This window comes from Otolemur garnettii, unplaced genomic scaffold, assembly GCF_000181295.1.
Source record: "Otolemur garnettii isolate 467f Iridium unplaced genomic scaffold, OtoGar3 scaffold00002, whole genome shotgun sequence".
NCBI lineage: Eukaryota > Metazoa > Chordata > Mammalia > Primates > Galagidae > Otolemur > Otolemur garnettii.
Genome location: NW_003852397.1, coordinates 6,362,646 through 6,380,480, shown reverse-complemented (window position 1 = coordinate 6,380,480; position 17,835 = coordinate 6,362,646). Strand labels below are relative to the sequence as shown.

At 34.2% G+C, this 17,835-nt stretch overlaps 1 protein-coding gene across 1 annotated transcript in view; it reads left to right on the top strand.

Moving 5' to 3' along the window:
- The first annotated feature begins 584 nt into the window (after positions 1–584).
- WASF1 (WAS protein family member 1) overlaps positions 585–17,835 on the top strand; it is a 98,392-nt gene continuing 81,141 nt past the window's right edge. Inside the window, exons 1-7 of the mRNA XM_012804487.2 lie at positions 585–717; positions 6,667–6,801; positions 11,359–11,512; positions 12,549–12,666; positions 14,105–14,277; positions 16,033–16,212; positions 17,592–17,829. Of these exons, the coding sequence (XP_012659941.1) occupies positions 585–717; positions 6,667–6,801; positions 11,359–11,512; positions 12,549–12,666; positions 14,105–14,277; positions 16,033–16,212; positions 17,592–17,829 (1,131 nt within the window). The remainder of the gene's footprint in view (positions 718–6,666; positions 6,802–11,358; positions 11,513–12,548; positions 12,667–14,104; positions 14,278–16,032; positions 16,213–17,591; positions 17,830–17,835) is intronic.

Genomic DNA, 17,835 nt, shown 5'->3' with positions numbered 1-17,835 from the left:
AAATTGCAATACTTAATATATACCAGTAGTATTTATTATCTTGAATATTGTATCTTGTATCTTTTGTAATTGCAGAAGTCAAAGGTGACTTGAGTATTATAATTTTAATGTAATTTTTTCCATTCTTAAAATATGTATACATTTTTTGGTACCTTCTGTATTTTGTATATGTTTTACATACTGTCATATGTAGTATATCCTGTATTATATACTGTATAAATTCAGCTAGAGAAAATAAAATGTTACTAAGAAAATTATAAGGAAGAGAAAATATATTTACCTTTCACTAAGTAGAAGTGGATCATCATGAAGATCTTTATCCTTGTCCTCTTCATGTTGACCAGACTGAGGATGAGGAGAAGAGGAAAGACTGGTCTTGCTGTCTTGGGGGGTGCAGAGGTGGAAGAAAATCTGCATATTAGTGGGCCTAGGCATTTCAAACCCATGTTCTTTAAGGGTAAACTGTATTTTATTCTTTAATGTGAAAGATAATGTCTTACTCTGTGTTGCTTGAAAATTGAATATTGTTAATTTACTTTTTGATTTTCTGTAGGTGAACTAGCACAAAGAAGGTTGCCCTCAAGATGCCATTAGTGAAAAGAAACATTGATCCTCGGCACTTGTGCCACACAGCACTGCCTAGAGGCATTAAGAATGAACTGGAATGTGTGACCAATATTTCCTTGGCAAATATAATTAGACAACTAAGTAGCCTGAGTAAGTATCATTTAAAAATATTACACATCAGAAAGTTATGCTATAGAGTATTAAGAAAATGTACTTGTGATTTATTTGGGGAGAACGATTTGGAAGAAGCCTACAAAATTATCCTGAAAAATGTAGTCATTATAAGTAAAATAATTTCTTTTTCTTATGAGAAAGGGGAATAGGAACAGAATTTTTAGGTACAGAATCACATGATGAATCAGAATTATTGAAATTGTTTTTCAAAATATGATTTGATCTGTGTAAGGCAGGACTAGATTTATACTTTAGCTTGATTTTTGTCACTATTTACTCTTTAGAGGCTTCAACTATTTGTGTTTTGAAACAGTATCTCTCTATATATTTAATTAGCCCGTGGAAATATTTTTATATTATCCGAGTTCTAAGTGTCAGGTGTGGGGTCATTGTAAGTCAGATGATGGTACTAGACAAGTGAGTTGTCTAAGGCATCAGTCCCCAGCCTTTTTGGTACCAGGGACAGGTTTTATGAAAGAAAAGTTTCCCATGGATTGGGGGTGAGGGATGATTCAAGGGCATTACATTTACTGCGCACTTTATTTCTATTATTATTACATTGTAATATATAATGAAATAATTATACAACTCACCATAATTTAGAATCAGTGAACAATGGGGAGCTGCTTTAATTATCGATGAAGCTTTGCTCACTTGCCCACTGCTCACCTCCTGCTCTGTGGCCCAGTTCTTAACAGGCCACAGATGGGTACCGGTCTATAGCCTGGGGGTTGGGGACCATAGGTCTAAGGGATATGAGGATATCAGTCAGGGGTCTGATAATGCAACATGCTGTGGAAACAGTAAGTGACCTGGCCTCTGGCAGACAGAAGGCAAATGGGTTGGCCAGAAAATAAAGACCAATGGAAGGGGAAGAAAATAGAGAGAAGGAAACAAGTTTGTTTCCCTTATAAGATTACAGAACAGAACTTTTTGATTAAGGAATTAAACCAATTCTTTCCCATTATTCTCAATTGAATCAATTGGAAAATTTTTAAAAATCCAGTTTATCTTTTGAATTAAAGGATTAGCTTTTTAGTGAGACATAAATATTTAATTTTAAAGTTAAAACAAATGTCCTTGGCCTAGGTATATTTTGCAAGTACTCCTTGATTCTTCTGAAGCCGACTTCTCTTTCTTTTTACTTTTGCCCTTTGTTTTATAATTGAATACTTAGCAGAAGAGGTTGTTAATCTGCTTTGTTTCAAGTGAGAAATTTGGGGCATACACATCTGCAAGGAGAATGACATAAAAAGTTACATTTGAATGCTCTTTGTGACAGTGTTTGCATTGTAAAAGTAAATAAAAGAATTCCTTGAATTTAAATATATTCCTTTTTCCTTTGTGTGTTTTTTTTTTTTTCAGGTTATTGAGCAAGTGAATCATTAAAATATTATTTACTTGTTTTCTCCTTAGGAAAACCATTATAGAATGTACTTTTGAAATCAGCCCAAAGAAGAATCTTATAGTTCCCAGATACTGTATTAACATGTGATTAACTACATTGTTTAAAAATATTTTACTGACTTTTATTATCTAGCACTGATTGACTCTAATATAACATGACTTCATATAAAATTTATTTTAAGCATATATGAATACATCAGCATGTTAATATTAAAATACATGTTAAGAGCATAAAAATGGGGCAGCGCCTGTGGCTCAAAGGAGTAGGGTGCTGGCCACATATGCCAGAGGTAGTGGGTTCAAACCCAGCCCCGGCCAAAAACTGCAAATGTATTAGTAACTTTGTATAAACTATTTCTTAAAATTAAAATGAAATTTGGATCTAATACATATCTTGTTTCAGATATGTAACCAATGTAGAATCCAGAACTTATAATCATGATTAAAGGTCCTAATTCGTGGTATTAACCAATTTATTACATATCTTAAAGATGAAAATTTACAGAGTTTTCAAGCTTCATATAATCCATATAAGCAGCATCTGTTAGCAGGTACTTGGTTATGTTGCCAAACTGAAAATATAAACATATTGTGAAAATATAACTAAATTCGGTTTTGAGTACTTTGCATTTTGAATCAGAAACCAAATAGGGCATTTTCTAAGTAGTTTATAAGGATTCAGAAACAAAGAGAAAATCCATAAAATATTGTAACAAGGTGTAACAGTAGTTTACTGCCCTGAAATTAACTCCTATGTTGGGTTTCCCACTTGACATGGTTGAGAACCTGGAATTAAATTTAAAGGGCCTCTAGATAACTGGAATAAATGAACACATGCACGTAAAATAACCAATTGATCCCTCTCTCAGAGCCTGTTTACTTTGATAATTCAAACTGCTTTGATGATGTGGTTTCCAAACATTTATGCTTCAGAGGATAAGAAGAGGAGATGTAGTCAGAAGATAACCCAGGGCATCACTGAAGCCAAGCAAAAGAGGTGGTTCATAGCCGATGAAGAAGTGACAGAAGGGATGATACAACATGAAAGCTAAAGGAGGGCATTTAATGTGAAAGCAAATATTCTTATATATTGCAAAGCTGTTTTCTAACCTAGGACAATATTTAATCTTCGTAATTCATGGCCATGACTCCTTTAGAAAAGGTTAAATTTCATTTTAAGAAGACAGAGAGGCATAGAATATATTTCATGAGTTTCCATCCAAAATAGTTAAAATAATAATTGACATATTAAATATTAATCTCTGATTGACTTAGAAAACTTGACTGTCCAAAATGATTCTAGATATAGTAACTGAGATTTTTACTTTTGTCCTATAGTTAGCACCAAAGGTACTCGGGAGAACACAGCAGTGAAATTAAACTGTAGGGCTCTGTGCACTATGTAGCCTCCTGACCTCTTTCTCCCAAAGGTGTCCATCTCAGTTTTTTATGAGATTTACCCCCATTTTATGGTAATTACTGAAAACCTGCACTTTACATGAATTTCCTGTTTATCATTTTATTTCTTAACTACTGGGCCTCCGATTATCTATGGACTCTTACTATTCTGTCTTTTCATGGCATTTCTCTTGTTGAATATAGTCAGTTCATGCTATTAAAATGAAACAGTCTCTTCCATCTTTGTATCTCAGCATTTATTGAATAAATGAATAACTTTTACCTGCTTTTTCTTCCATCTGGGATGCTTTCCTTATCTACTAGAGAAACTCTGTATCTCTGAAAGTGTCTTAAACACCATCTGATGCCTGAAAGTTAGCTGCTTCTATCTCTGTGCCTTGCTGCTCTTACCTCATATTATGATAAGAGCCTCTTGTTACTGAGCTCCTCCTCTGTATCCAGTATACTACAAGACCCTTTGCTCACTATGTCTCTTTTTTCTGACAGCTTCTTTTTAAGACAGATATCTTTATTCTTGTTTTACAGATGAGGATATTGATACTAAGGTCTCACAAAGAACAGAGCAAAGATTTGGATTTATTTATTAAATTGCTTTTCATATTTCTTTAAATGTCTGTTTTTTTCCTCTGTTTGAACTTCAACAATGCCAGGGAACTTTGTCCAGTTATTTTGGCTCATGCTTTTTTAGTAATAAGAGTTTATTTATGTGACTAAAGAAATGCAATGATTTTAGATAATTTTTTGTTCATTTTTTTTTTTTAGAAATTATAACAGAATATAAGATATCTCTTATACATTTCTTGAATGTGTGTTTTGAGTATACTTGAGACAGGTCATCTACTAGGTCTATTAGGAATCTTGCATTCTGGCTTGGTGCCTGTGGCTCAAGTGGCTAAGGCGCCAGCCACATACACCAAGGTGGCAGGTTCGAATCCAGCCCGGGCCGCCAAACAACAATGATGGCTGCAACCAAAAAATAGCCAGGCGTTGTGGCGGGCGCCTGTGGTCCCAGCTACTTGGGAGGCTGAGGCAGAAGACTCGCTTGAGCCCAGGAGTTGGAGGTTGCTGTGAACTGTGATGGTACGGGACTCTATCCAGGGTGACAGCTTGAGGCTCTGTCTCAAAAAAAAAAAGGAATCTTGCATTCTATGGTATACATGTACCACAGTTTATTAATCCAGTAGATAAACAACTACACCCCTACATGAGATAAAAGCAAAATTAAATTCAAGTAGGGGGAAGGGGACAAAGGGAAAGGGGAATTTGTTTTGGGCTTAGTGGCTTTCTTAGCTTTTTCTGTAACAACAATGGCATCTTCAACAGTGTAATCTTTCATGATGTACTATTGGAGTTCTCTTCCATAGCCTTGGAAATCCTTTTCATAGAATACCATGCACAGTGAGCCTTAAAGGTTTTTATGACTCCTTGATCTAGAAGCTGAATAAAAGATGTGTTTGGGGGCAAAATGGTCCACTTTGACACGTTTGATACTGAACTCATGGGTTTCTGGGTAGCCAGGGGCATTGTCTAATATCACAAGAACTTTAAAAGCCAGTTCATCACTGACTTCAGGGCTAATGTGTATGTGGAACCAAGCAGAAAAAGGGTTCTCACTGTCCAAGCCTTGTTGTACAACCAGAAAACTGGCAGCTGGCATTTACCTTTTGCCCTCAAAACTTCTGGTTAGCAGCTTTATATATAAATGCAGTTCGTATCATAAACCCGACTGCTTTTGCATAAAACAGCAGAATTAGAGTAGCCCTTCCTACCTGAAATCCGGGGGCTCACTTATTTTCCTTATTACTGAATGACTTTGTGGTATTTCCTTTCCAGAATAGAGTATTTTCACCTGAATTAAAACTCTATTCAGGCAGATACCCTTTCTCTTTGATGATTTTCCTACTGGCATCTGGGAATTCATCTGCTGCCACTTGAGTGGCAGAAGTTGCTTTTCCTGTTACCTTGACTTTTTTTTTTAACATCAAACCGCTTTCCAAAATATCAAACCATCCTTTGCTGGCATTAAATTCTCCAGTTTTAGATCTTCCACCTTCCTTTTGTTTTAAGTTGTTGTATAACTTTGCTTTTTCATTGGTCTATAGATGTGCCTTTCTTATAGCAATCCTGCATCTGCATAAAGACTGCATTTTCAATATAAGATAAAGAACTACTTCACAAAACCCATAAGGTTTTATTGCCTACTGGCATAGCTATAGTAACTGCTTCACAAATTTTACTCTTTTTGTTTCTTCCCCCCCACAGTGGTTCTTGCACTGGATTCATTAACCTTGAAATGGCAGGCAGTCACAGCTATAGCTCTCTATGGTACCTATCAAGTAATTAACCTTTTCTTACAGTGTTAGGACTTTCTCTGCTTCTTGGGAACTCTTCTAGCATCATTAGTGGCAATAGATATGGGTCCTGTGGTATTTTTCAAGGTTTATGTTATTGGACTAAACACAATAAAAAAGTCCAAGAACCATACTTTCTACTGTGATACTCAACTTACTAGAGAGAGGAACTGCTCACACAGCATTTAAGTGGATAGTGGCAATAACATTTGAGCTCACTGTGATACTAGTAGAAGTTGCCTATGAAATTAGCACATTAGTATAGTTTATAATTTTATTCAGTTATGATTTAATACTAGATCTTGACTTTTGTTTACATTTTTATTGACCATGGCACCAAGTATAGCCAAGTATTTGTATGCATAATTTCAGTTAATTTTAACTTTTTATAATAGATTTGTGTATATTTTGTGGTAGTAAATGATAAAGTAGACTAGTATCTACATATATTTTATACATTCATGACATATTTAACTTTTTATTCTTTTTGTTATATTTCTAGGCTTGTGATTCATCTGCAAGTTTTTCCAAATTGCCACAAATCTCAAATAATTTTTCCAATATGTTCATTGAAAAAAGTCCACGTATATAAGTGGAACAGCCCAGTTCAACCCTGTGTTGTTCACAGGTCAACTGTAGTTTCAAAAAATGCCAAATTGAACAGGGCACCATTTTTAAATGTTATATCATTCAGTGTTTATTTCTGATCACATTTAAATTTTATGGTGTATGTCTTGTTTGTGCTTAGGTAAATATGCTGAAGATATATTTGGAGAATTATTCAATGAAGCACATAGTTTTTCCTTCAGAGTTAACTCATTGCAAGAACGTGTTGACCGTTTATCTGTTAGTGTTACACAGCTTGATCCTAAGGAAGAAGAATGTAAGTTTATTTATATTGTGTTTCTTCTGCATACATATTTTAAGTTAGATGAGTGATATATTTAAGAACAGTATTAACCATGAATTTACACACATCTTTTTACTCATGTCCTTTGGTGTACATGTTTAATAAATCTGTAAATTATAAGAGCCATCAGTATGACTCTTCTGGCTTTTCTTCCCTACTCTTTATTTCTTCTTTTTGTACACTACACAGCTTTAATGTTTTGACATAAATAAGACATAGTAACTGTAGTTTTTTTCTCTGATTCTCTTTCTCCTTTCTCCCTTTTAATTTATTTGTATACTTCTGTCTTAGAAATAAAATTATTTTAAAATTACCCCAAATCTTTAGGTTCGAGTCGGTAAGAATGTAATTTCTTTTAATATGCTTTTGTATGTACATTTTGCTAAAGTCTAGTTAGTTAGTTAATTGAATGCTACTTTCTACTTTAAATGAACATTTTAAAAACAAATTACTAGTATTTGGGGCAGAAATTTTCTATACCAAATTATTGAATCAGGGGTATCAGATGAAAAACCACACTATGGGCTAAAATAATAGTGGAAACTCTAGGGGCAAAGGTACGAATCATACCTTGGCACTACACATTGAATGTTGATGTTTCCCAGGTGTCTCTTTTTCTTTCTTTTAACAAAAGAATTGAAACTGCAAAGAACATTGTTATTTTCTCTTATCCACCGCAGAGAATTATTTAATGTAAATCTCTTATAACCCTTTCTACAAAATACTTTTGTTGAATAATGTTTAGTATAAGTTACATAATAGACCTAAATTTGAACAATAAAAAAAGGATATCCCTATAAAAAATGAAAAGTGTAGTGTAATGATAAATGTGTTAGTTATTTACTTTTGAAATAATCTGATTTAATGTGTTAATAAAGAGAGGCAAGTACCATACTAAGTTTCTATTGCTTGCAAAGATAAAAACTTAAAAGTAAATGAGGTGAAAGCTATGTGAATTAGTAGGATGTAAGCACTCCAATTTGTACAAATAATCAACACATTGAATCCCACAAATGCATAAATGTATTCATGATCTATGTATATATGACTTAATCAAAAAAGGAAAAAAAAACTTATAGCTCTGAATACAAGGAAAAAGAACAGTACTTTTTATAGAAACATTAAAACTTTATTAAGATATATTTCAAACCCTTTGCAGTTTGTTCATATAAAGTTGAGGTGTACAATTAATTGTTTTTTAGTACATTCAGCAGTTAATGCCGCTGACATCATGGTCAATTCTAGAACATTTTTGTCACTCCGAGAAGCCCTGTACTCATTAACAGTCACTCTCCATTTCTCGTTCCCCTCAGGCCCCTCAGTCACTGATCTGCTGTCGATCTGTGTGGATTGGCCTATTCTGGACATTTCATAGGAACAGATATACAATACATAGTCTTTTGTGGTTGGATTCTTTCACTTAACTATTCGGTATCCAGCCTTTTTTCATTTCTGCCACACATTGGAAGAATAAGAGTTGTTGGGGGCTACACATTAAATATACAAACACTAATGAAAGCTGATTAGCAAGAAAAGGTCCATGCATACTTTCCATGATATCCAACACCACAGATAAGCAAAAAAATATTCTCAGAAAATTAGCATGCAGCTGTGGGCCTCAGGTTCATTCATGTTGTAACAGGCTTGTTAATGTTTCTCTGATAAGTAAGGGTATTGAGTGTCTTCATAATACTTATAGGCCATTTGTGTATCTTCTTTGGAAAAAACTGTCTATTTAGTTCTTTGTTCATTTTTTTTTGCAGTTTTTGGCCAGGGCTGGGTTTGAACCCGCCACCTCCGGCATATGGGGCTGATGCCTTGCTACTTTGAGCTACAGGCACCGCCCTCCTTTGTCCATTTTTAAATTGGATTATTTGTCTTTTTTTTGTTGAGTTGTAAGAATTATATATATATATATATTCTGGATCCAAATTCTTTATCAGATACATGATTTAGAAATATTTTCTCCTGTTCTGTGAATTGCCTTTCTTGATGGTCTCCATTAAAGCATGTCCATGTTTATTAGTTATACTTTATGAAATTCTTGAAATAAAAACATTGGCTGGTGGTAGGAAAAATATTTTATGGCCATATATTCAAATATATAATTTATAGCCAAAATTTCTCTTTTAGATAACTGAAGTATTTAAGTTATAAGTGTACTCATCTTATGATATAGAAATACACAGATAGTTCTCATATATAACAAAAATAAAAATTAACATTTAGCAATTAACAGTTTCAAAATACTATTAAATTTTAAATTTTAACAGGTGTCTTAGCACCACCATTAAACTTAAAAGTCAAAATACAGACACTAATAAATAACTTAAAGCATCCGTATTAAAAAATAAGTGTTAATTTATCAACAACTGTACCATCAGAATTGTACATAGTTTCTTTTAGAAATATATGTAGCAGTGGGGAAGAATTCAAGTCTAAAAGCTGAACTACTTAATTTGAAGTTGTTCAGGGATGTTTTAGAGAAGGAATTTTCAGTTGTTTAACCTAGGCCTTGAAACTCAGGGAGTTCAAACAAAATAATACTATTATTATAATGCTAAATTACAGGACAGCACCTGTGGCTCAGTGGGTAGGGCTCCAGCCCCATATACTGAGGGTGGTGGGTTTAAACCTGGCCCTGGCCAAACTACAACAAAAAAATAGCTGGGCGTTGTGGTGGATGCCTGTAGTCCAGCTACTCAGGAGGCTGAGGCAAGAGAATCACTTAAGCCCGGGAGTTGGAGGTTGCTGTGAGCTGTGTGATGCCATGGCACTCTACGGAGGGGGATAAAGTGAGACTCTGTCTCTACAAGAAAAAAAAAAGAACAATGCTAAATTACATTGTGGTATTGATTAAATAATATCAGATGTTATTGTTGACAAACAGTGGTCTGTTAACAATAAGGTAAATGACAAATGAGAGCAGGTGAAGGTAGAACAGTACTATATCATTCTTATTACTTTACATGTTTTTTTATATACAAAGTAGACAAAGTTCATATGCAACTTACTATGTTAAACTACTTTAAATTGCACATGAACTTTATGTCCATCCTGCACTTTGCCAGAAAGTTTTAAGAAATTAAACACTATAGATTTCTTCTTAGTTCATACTTTGAACTAATAAGGGGGAGGTGGACAAATGGCAAGAGTTGATCCATGTTGACTGCATAAAACACAGGTCACTTCTGATAGGAGCCTAAGAACAGTGTGTGTGGTATTGTGGCAAAAGGATTAGCCTCAAAGGCAGACAGAACTGAGCTTTTTTCTTTTCTGGCTTTCCTGCTAATTAACTGTTTAACTTTGGCCAGTTATAAATTTCCTGGCCTTGGCTTTCTTATATTATTTTTAAATGGAATAGTAATCCCTGGCTTGGTGAATCCTTGTAAAGATTTAAAATAAAAATTAGTGAAAACATCTAGCACATATAATAGGTACTCATTAAATACTGAATCTCTCATAGCACTTTTTAGTGATAGTAGGGAAAAACTCTTCTCTGATGTTTTGTCACAAATCATGCAGCAAGGGGATTGCTGGAAATGCAGTGATGGTATGTCAGTTGCAAAGACAGCCTCATTGCTCCACTGGTCCTATAGGTCCAAATGTTCATATTGAGTATATTGTGTGTATGTGAAGGTGATAGAGATATTTTAGGGAGAAGAATAAGAATGACTATGACTGTTCAGTACGAACCTTATGCGGTAGAGAGCATTTGTATATTTAAGGCCATATTAAATATATAAGAAATTACCTAACTTTTTAATATCACAAAATCATTCTGTAAGTTTAAGAATGCTGTATTTTGGTACATTTTGTATGTTATTAATAACATGCACAGTCCACAAGAAAATGAATAAAAATTTATTTTTAAATTGTGTAAATACATATGTGATGAGGTTATGATAGTTGCTGGGAATTACTAATGTGTAAGTTTCAGTCTTCAAAAGCTTATAGTTAGGCAGAAATTCTTACAGTACCGATAAAAGATTAGTGAAATAGATAATAATATAGATCACCCACGACCTGAAAATATTTTCTTTATAGTAAAATTTGTTTTAAATTTATAGTACAAGTGTATTATTTATAGTACATACAGTGTAGAGGTCAATGTTGTGTTTAGCCCAGAAGGCCACTAATAAGTAATTCTTTTTAGAATTACTGAAAAAAAGGAGGAATAAAAATCATAGAAGAAGAGAATCTAAGTTGGTGGGGGCCCGGGTTGGCAGGTAGAGAAAGAAAAGAAGTATTTGGTGAGAAATACAGGTATATTTCAGGTGTCATTGGGGTCTTTTGAGCCTTAGATATCAAATATTGTGTTAAAATCTATCTGATTGGAAAATTAGGCACAGAATCATTAGGGTAAATATAATGATAAAATATCTAAAATAAAGTTTCTGGTTTATAGCCACTAAGGTCACAGCCTCTCAAGCCATGCAGAATGTTAAACAAATTCAGTACAGTATAATAATTTGTTCTTATGTTAAATCCTCCTAATAAAATAAAATTAATTCTTGATTTTTGTTTTAGTGTCTTTGCAAGATATAACAATGAGAAAAGCTTTCCGAAGTTCCACAATTCAAGATCAGCAGCTTTTTGATCGCAAGACTTTGCCTATTCCTTTACAGGAGACATATGATGTTTGTGAACAGCCTCCACCTCTCAATATACTCACTCCTTATAGGTCAGTAAGTTAACAAATAAGAGGGCTTATTATTTGTTTCAGACTTATTATTTAAGTGCTAAATCTCCAAACATTCTTTATTGCATTGAGCTTATACCCAACACACAGAGTCCTTCCTATCCACCATCTTTAGAAAACCTTTGCCTTACTCATTAGATGAGATCCTAAGGCTCTGGCATACAAAAGACAAGGCCCTTTCAAGGGAATTATTTTGATATATATTATTAAGAAAAGCTACTGGCAAACTTATTAATGTGAACAGATAGGGAGTTGTTACTATCCTTTTAATTTAACTTTTAATCGAACAGAAAATGAAAAAGAGGTCAAAATTCCAACCTATTAACAAAATGAATGTTACAATTTTTGCTTATTTGTCTACTCTTGATCTGTATACATTAACTTCTTATGTAAGGAATTTGTAGTATCTATTTTAGATCGTCCTCATGAACTTTGTACTATTTAAAATAAAATCTGGAATTTTTCAGCCTTTGGAATCTTTTCACACGATTTATTTATTTAGGTAATTTGGATCTTCAACATAGCTACTGAACAAAATGATAGTCAAATAGTTATTTGAAATTGTAAGTCAGGTCATTGGATTTAAATGTGAATGTTAAAATGACTATTAGATGATATCTTTTGGATTTAGTAAGACAATAAGTAGAGTATGGGCAAAAACTGCAAAATTTCTCTATTCTAAATGAGGTCTCATCAGCTTTTATATTTGGTAGAACCATTTACAATTATTGGAATTTCCCAAAAGGCTTTTAGAAAATTTGGTATTCCACAGAACTTAGGGATAAAAATTGCCCAGCTCTATTTTAAATTATTAATATCTACTCAGAAGAACATCTGGTTTTCCTAGTTTCCTTTCTGACTTGGGAGAAATTTTCTATTGGTGTAATATCCTAATTTTGGCAATATTTTAACATTGTGTTTTATTCTTTTAAGAGAATAAAAATTGTAGTAAAATTCTGTTCCGCTTGGCTCTATAACTCTTACTAATACGCATTTCAATTAATATTGTACATTTCAGAGATGATGGTAAAGAAGGTTTGAAGTTTTATACCAACCCTTCATATTTCTTTGATCTGTGGAAAGAAAAAATGTTGCAAGATACAGAGGATAAGAGGAAGGAGAAGAGGAAGCAAAAGGTATTACAAGTGGTTCAAAAAATTGAAGTTTTGTATATTTGAGTTTTGTTGCATGTATGGAACTTGACTAATTCTGTACTTTGACATTTTATTTTATTGGGTTCATGTAATCAAATACTGAAGGCTTTAAAACTATAGAGCCTAATGGGGAGCAGATGAGCAATTAAATTATTATTGTATGGAACAATAAGTGCCATAGCAGAGGTTTGCATGGGGTTTAAGTACACCAAGTAGCAACTGCTTTAGCTGGCAAACAGCACTGCTAAACACTTCCAAAAAAGCTTGTAATGAAGCTTGAAGAACAAATAGGAATTATGTGCACCAGGGAAGAGTAGAGCATTCTGGTAAGAAAGAAAAAAGGAACATTGTGCAGATACTGGTGATGTAGATTAAGCTAATATTTTCTTGTCACAGAGTATCCTAAATATTTCTTAAATGTTTTAGAAAGTCATTATATTCTCACAAAATTCCAGTTCAGTTATCTTTCTTCTGTATTATCATTTTCTACTTTCTAATAAAATTCATTTGGATATGCGTTACTTCACGTTAATGGTGACAGAAAATACCTGAGGAAGAAGCAAAGTTGGATTTAGGCTGAATTATAAAGGGGGCAAAGTCTATGTCCATCATCCCTCTGTTTCTCCTGTAGTTATATCTCTACTTCTCTGTCCTCATGATGCTCTCATGTTATCATCATCTATGCTAGATGATAAACCAGTGCTCCAGCCAGCATTTGCAAACTGGTGACTGGCCACCCAGATACTGCCAGTAGATAATGCTTTGTGTGCCCCCAAGTTTTTTTTAACTGGAATGCCATAAATGGGCATGTCTGTCTAGTTCACTGCATGCCCCATCCTATACCTGCTTGCCTTTATTCAAGTATTGTATCTGCTTGGACCTTTTGGCATTTGAATTTTTATATCTACTCTAGACATTTCTATGCTTTTGCCTCCTATTTGAATCATTTTTTATTTTATTGTTTAAAGACTGTTTTTCCTATTGAGAGACATCATTATTGTGGGTAATTAGATTTTTCTAATATGTTTTCTAGCTAACTGGATGGCATGACCTTAGTTATGTTTGGTTAGTGTTAGTGCCATTCATGGTAGAAATTTCAAACCATGGTGAATTTCTTTTTCATCTGAAGGGTTGGTGAATTTTTTTTTTCATCTGAAAGGACTCAAATTTTATTATTTAGATATACTATTTTATATATAATGCATCAAATCAAATTAGGGATTAAACATGTAACAAGAAACTGAGATTATAGCACACTAGCTAAGATTTAACTCTAAATGTACAAGTGAACTGTGTTTGTGTTACTTTTACTATATTATGATGACATTGTTGATGTTAGACTTTTATTTTGATTGTTATAACCTCTTTTTAAAAAATTAGCACTTTAGCATTTGGCTTTGTTTCAATACATCTGTTATAGCAGAAAAATCTAGATCGTCCTCATGAACCAGAAAAAGTGCCAAGAGCACCTCACGACAGGCGGAGAGAATGGCAGAAGCTGGCCCAGGGTCCAGAGCTGGCTGAAGATGATGCTAATCTCTTACATAAACATATTGAAGTTGCTAATGGCCCAGCCTCTCATTTTGAAACAAGGTTTCGTTTCTTTTGTTGTTTTAAAAATTAATGATAAAATATTGGCTTTATTTATAGCACCTGTACTTCTAAGTCTTAGGTCTTAAACTGTTGAACTGGCAGACCTTGTTATGATTTCAAACTCCCAACTACTGTGAGCCTACTGTCTCGTGTAGGACATTTTTATACCTCAACCTTAGTTTTGTCATCAATAGAAAGAGATGGTTAGACTAGATTATCATCATTGTTTTGACTTTCAGAAAGTCTCAACTCCCTTTCAATATTTTGCAGAGTCCCCTAGAATTTCATAACAAAGGAGGGTCTCTATTATGGGTCTGGAATTTTTTTTTAAGTATTACTGATTTGTTGCATGTAAACTAGGAGTTGAGAAGGGCTTCTATTTTGTTCCTTCTTTTCCTCCTGGCTTACTTGCTTTACCACATCCTTCCCCTTATACATACATATATTAGGGCTTTCAAAGAAAATTACTCAGACCCTTCTGTGAAAATACAAAATAGGTCATTTTCCTTTCTCAGTGGCCAAGAGTCCTAAGTAGCATGCCACCATAGCAATCATATTATACTGGTATCTCTCTGTGAAGATATTTATTTGGGTATAGTCATATAGATTTTGAATAATATCTGTAACTTATTGTGTCATAAGTGTGTAATATATCTTGACCTATTATAGAAAAAGTATTCATCTGAGAGGTACTATTTATATTATTGAAAGAGAAAAACCAAAACAATTGAGAATAAAAATGTTAGGAATTTGTAGTTAAGCATTTATTTCTACTATACTTAAGTAATTAAGGTACTTAGCAACCCACTACTGTGTTTCCCCGAAAAGAAGACCTACCCCCAAAGTAAGCCCTAGCAGGATTTCTATGCATTTGTTAAATATACGCCCTACCACGATAATAAGACCTAGTGATGGGCGTGGCTATGCAGATACATTACATAGCCATGCCATGCATTTCGGTGCTGAGAGGAAGACATCCCCTGAAAATAAGCCCTAGTGTGTCTTCTTGAGAAAAAATAAATATAAGACAGTGTCTTATTTTCAGGGAAACACAGTAGCAGTAAATACAGTAATTTCTGATTTATTCTGCATACATGTGTTAAACCTAACTTTATCCTCAGAATCACTGTAATAGATAAGTACATTTATTATTTATAAACCTTTGCAAGCTCAAGGTATTTAAAATTTTGCTTTAACCTAAGTTATCTAAGACTTCGATCTAAGTCATAACGTGCTACTATGTTGCTTAGGTATTTTTTGAGTACCCTAGCACTTTTGAAAACACCAAAAGGATAGAAACAATATCATTAGCCATCTCTGTGGTGCTAATACCAAGTGGTGCAAGACTTTTCAGTCACTTAGGTTTAAGAGAGCAACAAGATATCCTAGTAGTGGAAAATTCCAGTTTTCATAGTCGGCCTTTCTGTCACTGTCATCTTCTTATAAAGAAAAAATGAAATAAAGGCAGACACAATTTGCTATAAAATTTATATGAAATATTTTTCATCTGTGTGAAATGAGTTGTTATTCTTTCCCAAAATGATAAAATAACTGATGGGATCATCATAACCTAAAGCAGCAAATAAATAGCATTCTTTGTTTTAAAAGTAAGATCAATGTAATTTCAGAAATTTTTCTTATAAATAGTTAAAATATTGCCATTCAACAGATAAATTTTAAATATTATTTCATGCAGAACACTTTGGTCCTCTAGTTATTCAAGAAAAATACACTGATACTATATATTTCTTCTAGACCTCAGACGTATGTGGATCATATGGATGGATCTTACTCACTTTCTGCCTTGCCATTTAGTCAGATGAGTGAGCTTCTGACTAGAGCTGAGGAAAGGGTCTTAGTCAGACCACACGAGCCACCTCCGCCTCCACCGATGCATGGAGCAGGAGATGCGAAACCCATACCCACCTGTATCAGGTATGTTGGGACAGGCATGTGATGTTTTGTATTAGTAGATCTTTCCTTTAGAATACCAGATAGTAGTACAGCTCGGCACTTGTGGCTCAAGTGCCTAAAGCGCCAGCCACATACACCTAAGGTGGCGGGTTTGAATCTAGCCCAGGCCTGCGGAACAACAGTGATGGCTCCAACCAAAAAAAAAATAGCCAGGTGTTGTGGCGGGCATCTATGGTCCCAGCTACTTGGGAGGCTGAGGCAGGAGACTCGCTTGAGCCCAGGAGTTGGAGGTTGCCGTGAGCCATGATGCCATAGCACTCTACCCAGGGGGACAGCTTGAGGCTCTGTCTCCAAAAAAAAAAAAAAAAAGAATACCAGATAATAAATGTTTTTGGTTTTCTGGAGATACAGTTTCTGCTTATGGTTGCATGAAAGCAGACATAGACTGTACATAAACAAATGGTTATGTCTGTGTTTCAGTAAAACTGTATTAAGGAGTAGTCAGATTTGACCTATGGGATGTGATTTGCCATTCTCTCACTAGAGCTGGCACATTCTCCTGGCTAATAAAACTTTACTTTAAAGATTAAAGTGTGTTTCATTTTATCATAGCTTTGTTATCAAGCTGATATGCATTGTAGTAAGAAAAGTTAAGAATTTTTGGAATGTGTTAAGGGACTAAGAAATGAGAACCAAAGATGTGTGGTTGTGGATGTTAATTTGATATTAAGGAAAGTACTTTAAGAATTTCAGAGAGAATTGACAGTCACTTATAATAATATTTCAGTAAAACTGTTCTGAAGCTTAATCTTAGTTATTCCAATTACAAATTTTCAATAGAGAAATATTCTCTACTAGACAAATTTTCTAATAGATAGAGGTCAGATTTCTGATTTTCAGTTAAAACTTTTACCGACTCACTTGATGTTTCATATTCAGGAAGAAAGAGCTGTAAATTCCCCTTTGTGGATTGTAATTAGCTGTCTTTGAGTTATCTAAAATGACATATGGTGAGTTTTAATAGTTTTAGTGTAAATACAGCATTGTATTGGTCACAAGTATTGCTACAAATATTGCAATAACTATTGAGTCATTACAGAAACTCATATCACAGTGTAGAACTGGGTATTTTATTTATCAAAGTAAATGTCTGAGTGGATATGAAGGTTGCTTGAGAGAATGAGATTATTTAGAATATTACAAACCAAAGCACCACTTATTAATTTTTTTTGTTGATGTACTTTTAGTTCTCATTTCTTTCTAAACACTGTTGAGAATTTAAATTTGTGTAAGGAACAGATAAATGGATCTTTTGTGATTTACTTACTGATAGTCATTTATGGTTTTTGTGGCTAGGTTTTCTGTCTTAATAACTTGCTAGGATCTCTTTATCATTTCAGTTCTGCTACAGGTTTGATAGAAAATCGTCCTCAGTCTCCAGCTACAGGCAGAACACCTGTGTTTGTGAGCCCCACTCCCCCACCTCCTCCACCACCTCTCCCATCTGCCTTGTCAACTTCCTCATTAAGAGCTTCAATGACTTCAACTCCTCCTCCACCAGTACCTCCCCCACCTCCACCTCCAACCACTGCTTTGCAAGCTCCAGCAGTACCACCACCTCCAGCTCCTCTTCAGATTGCCCCT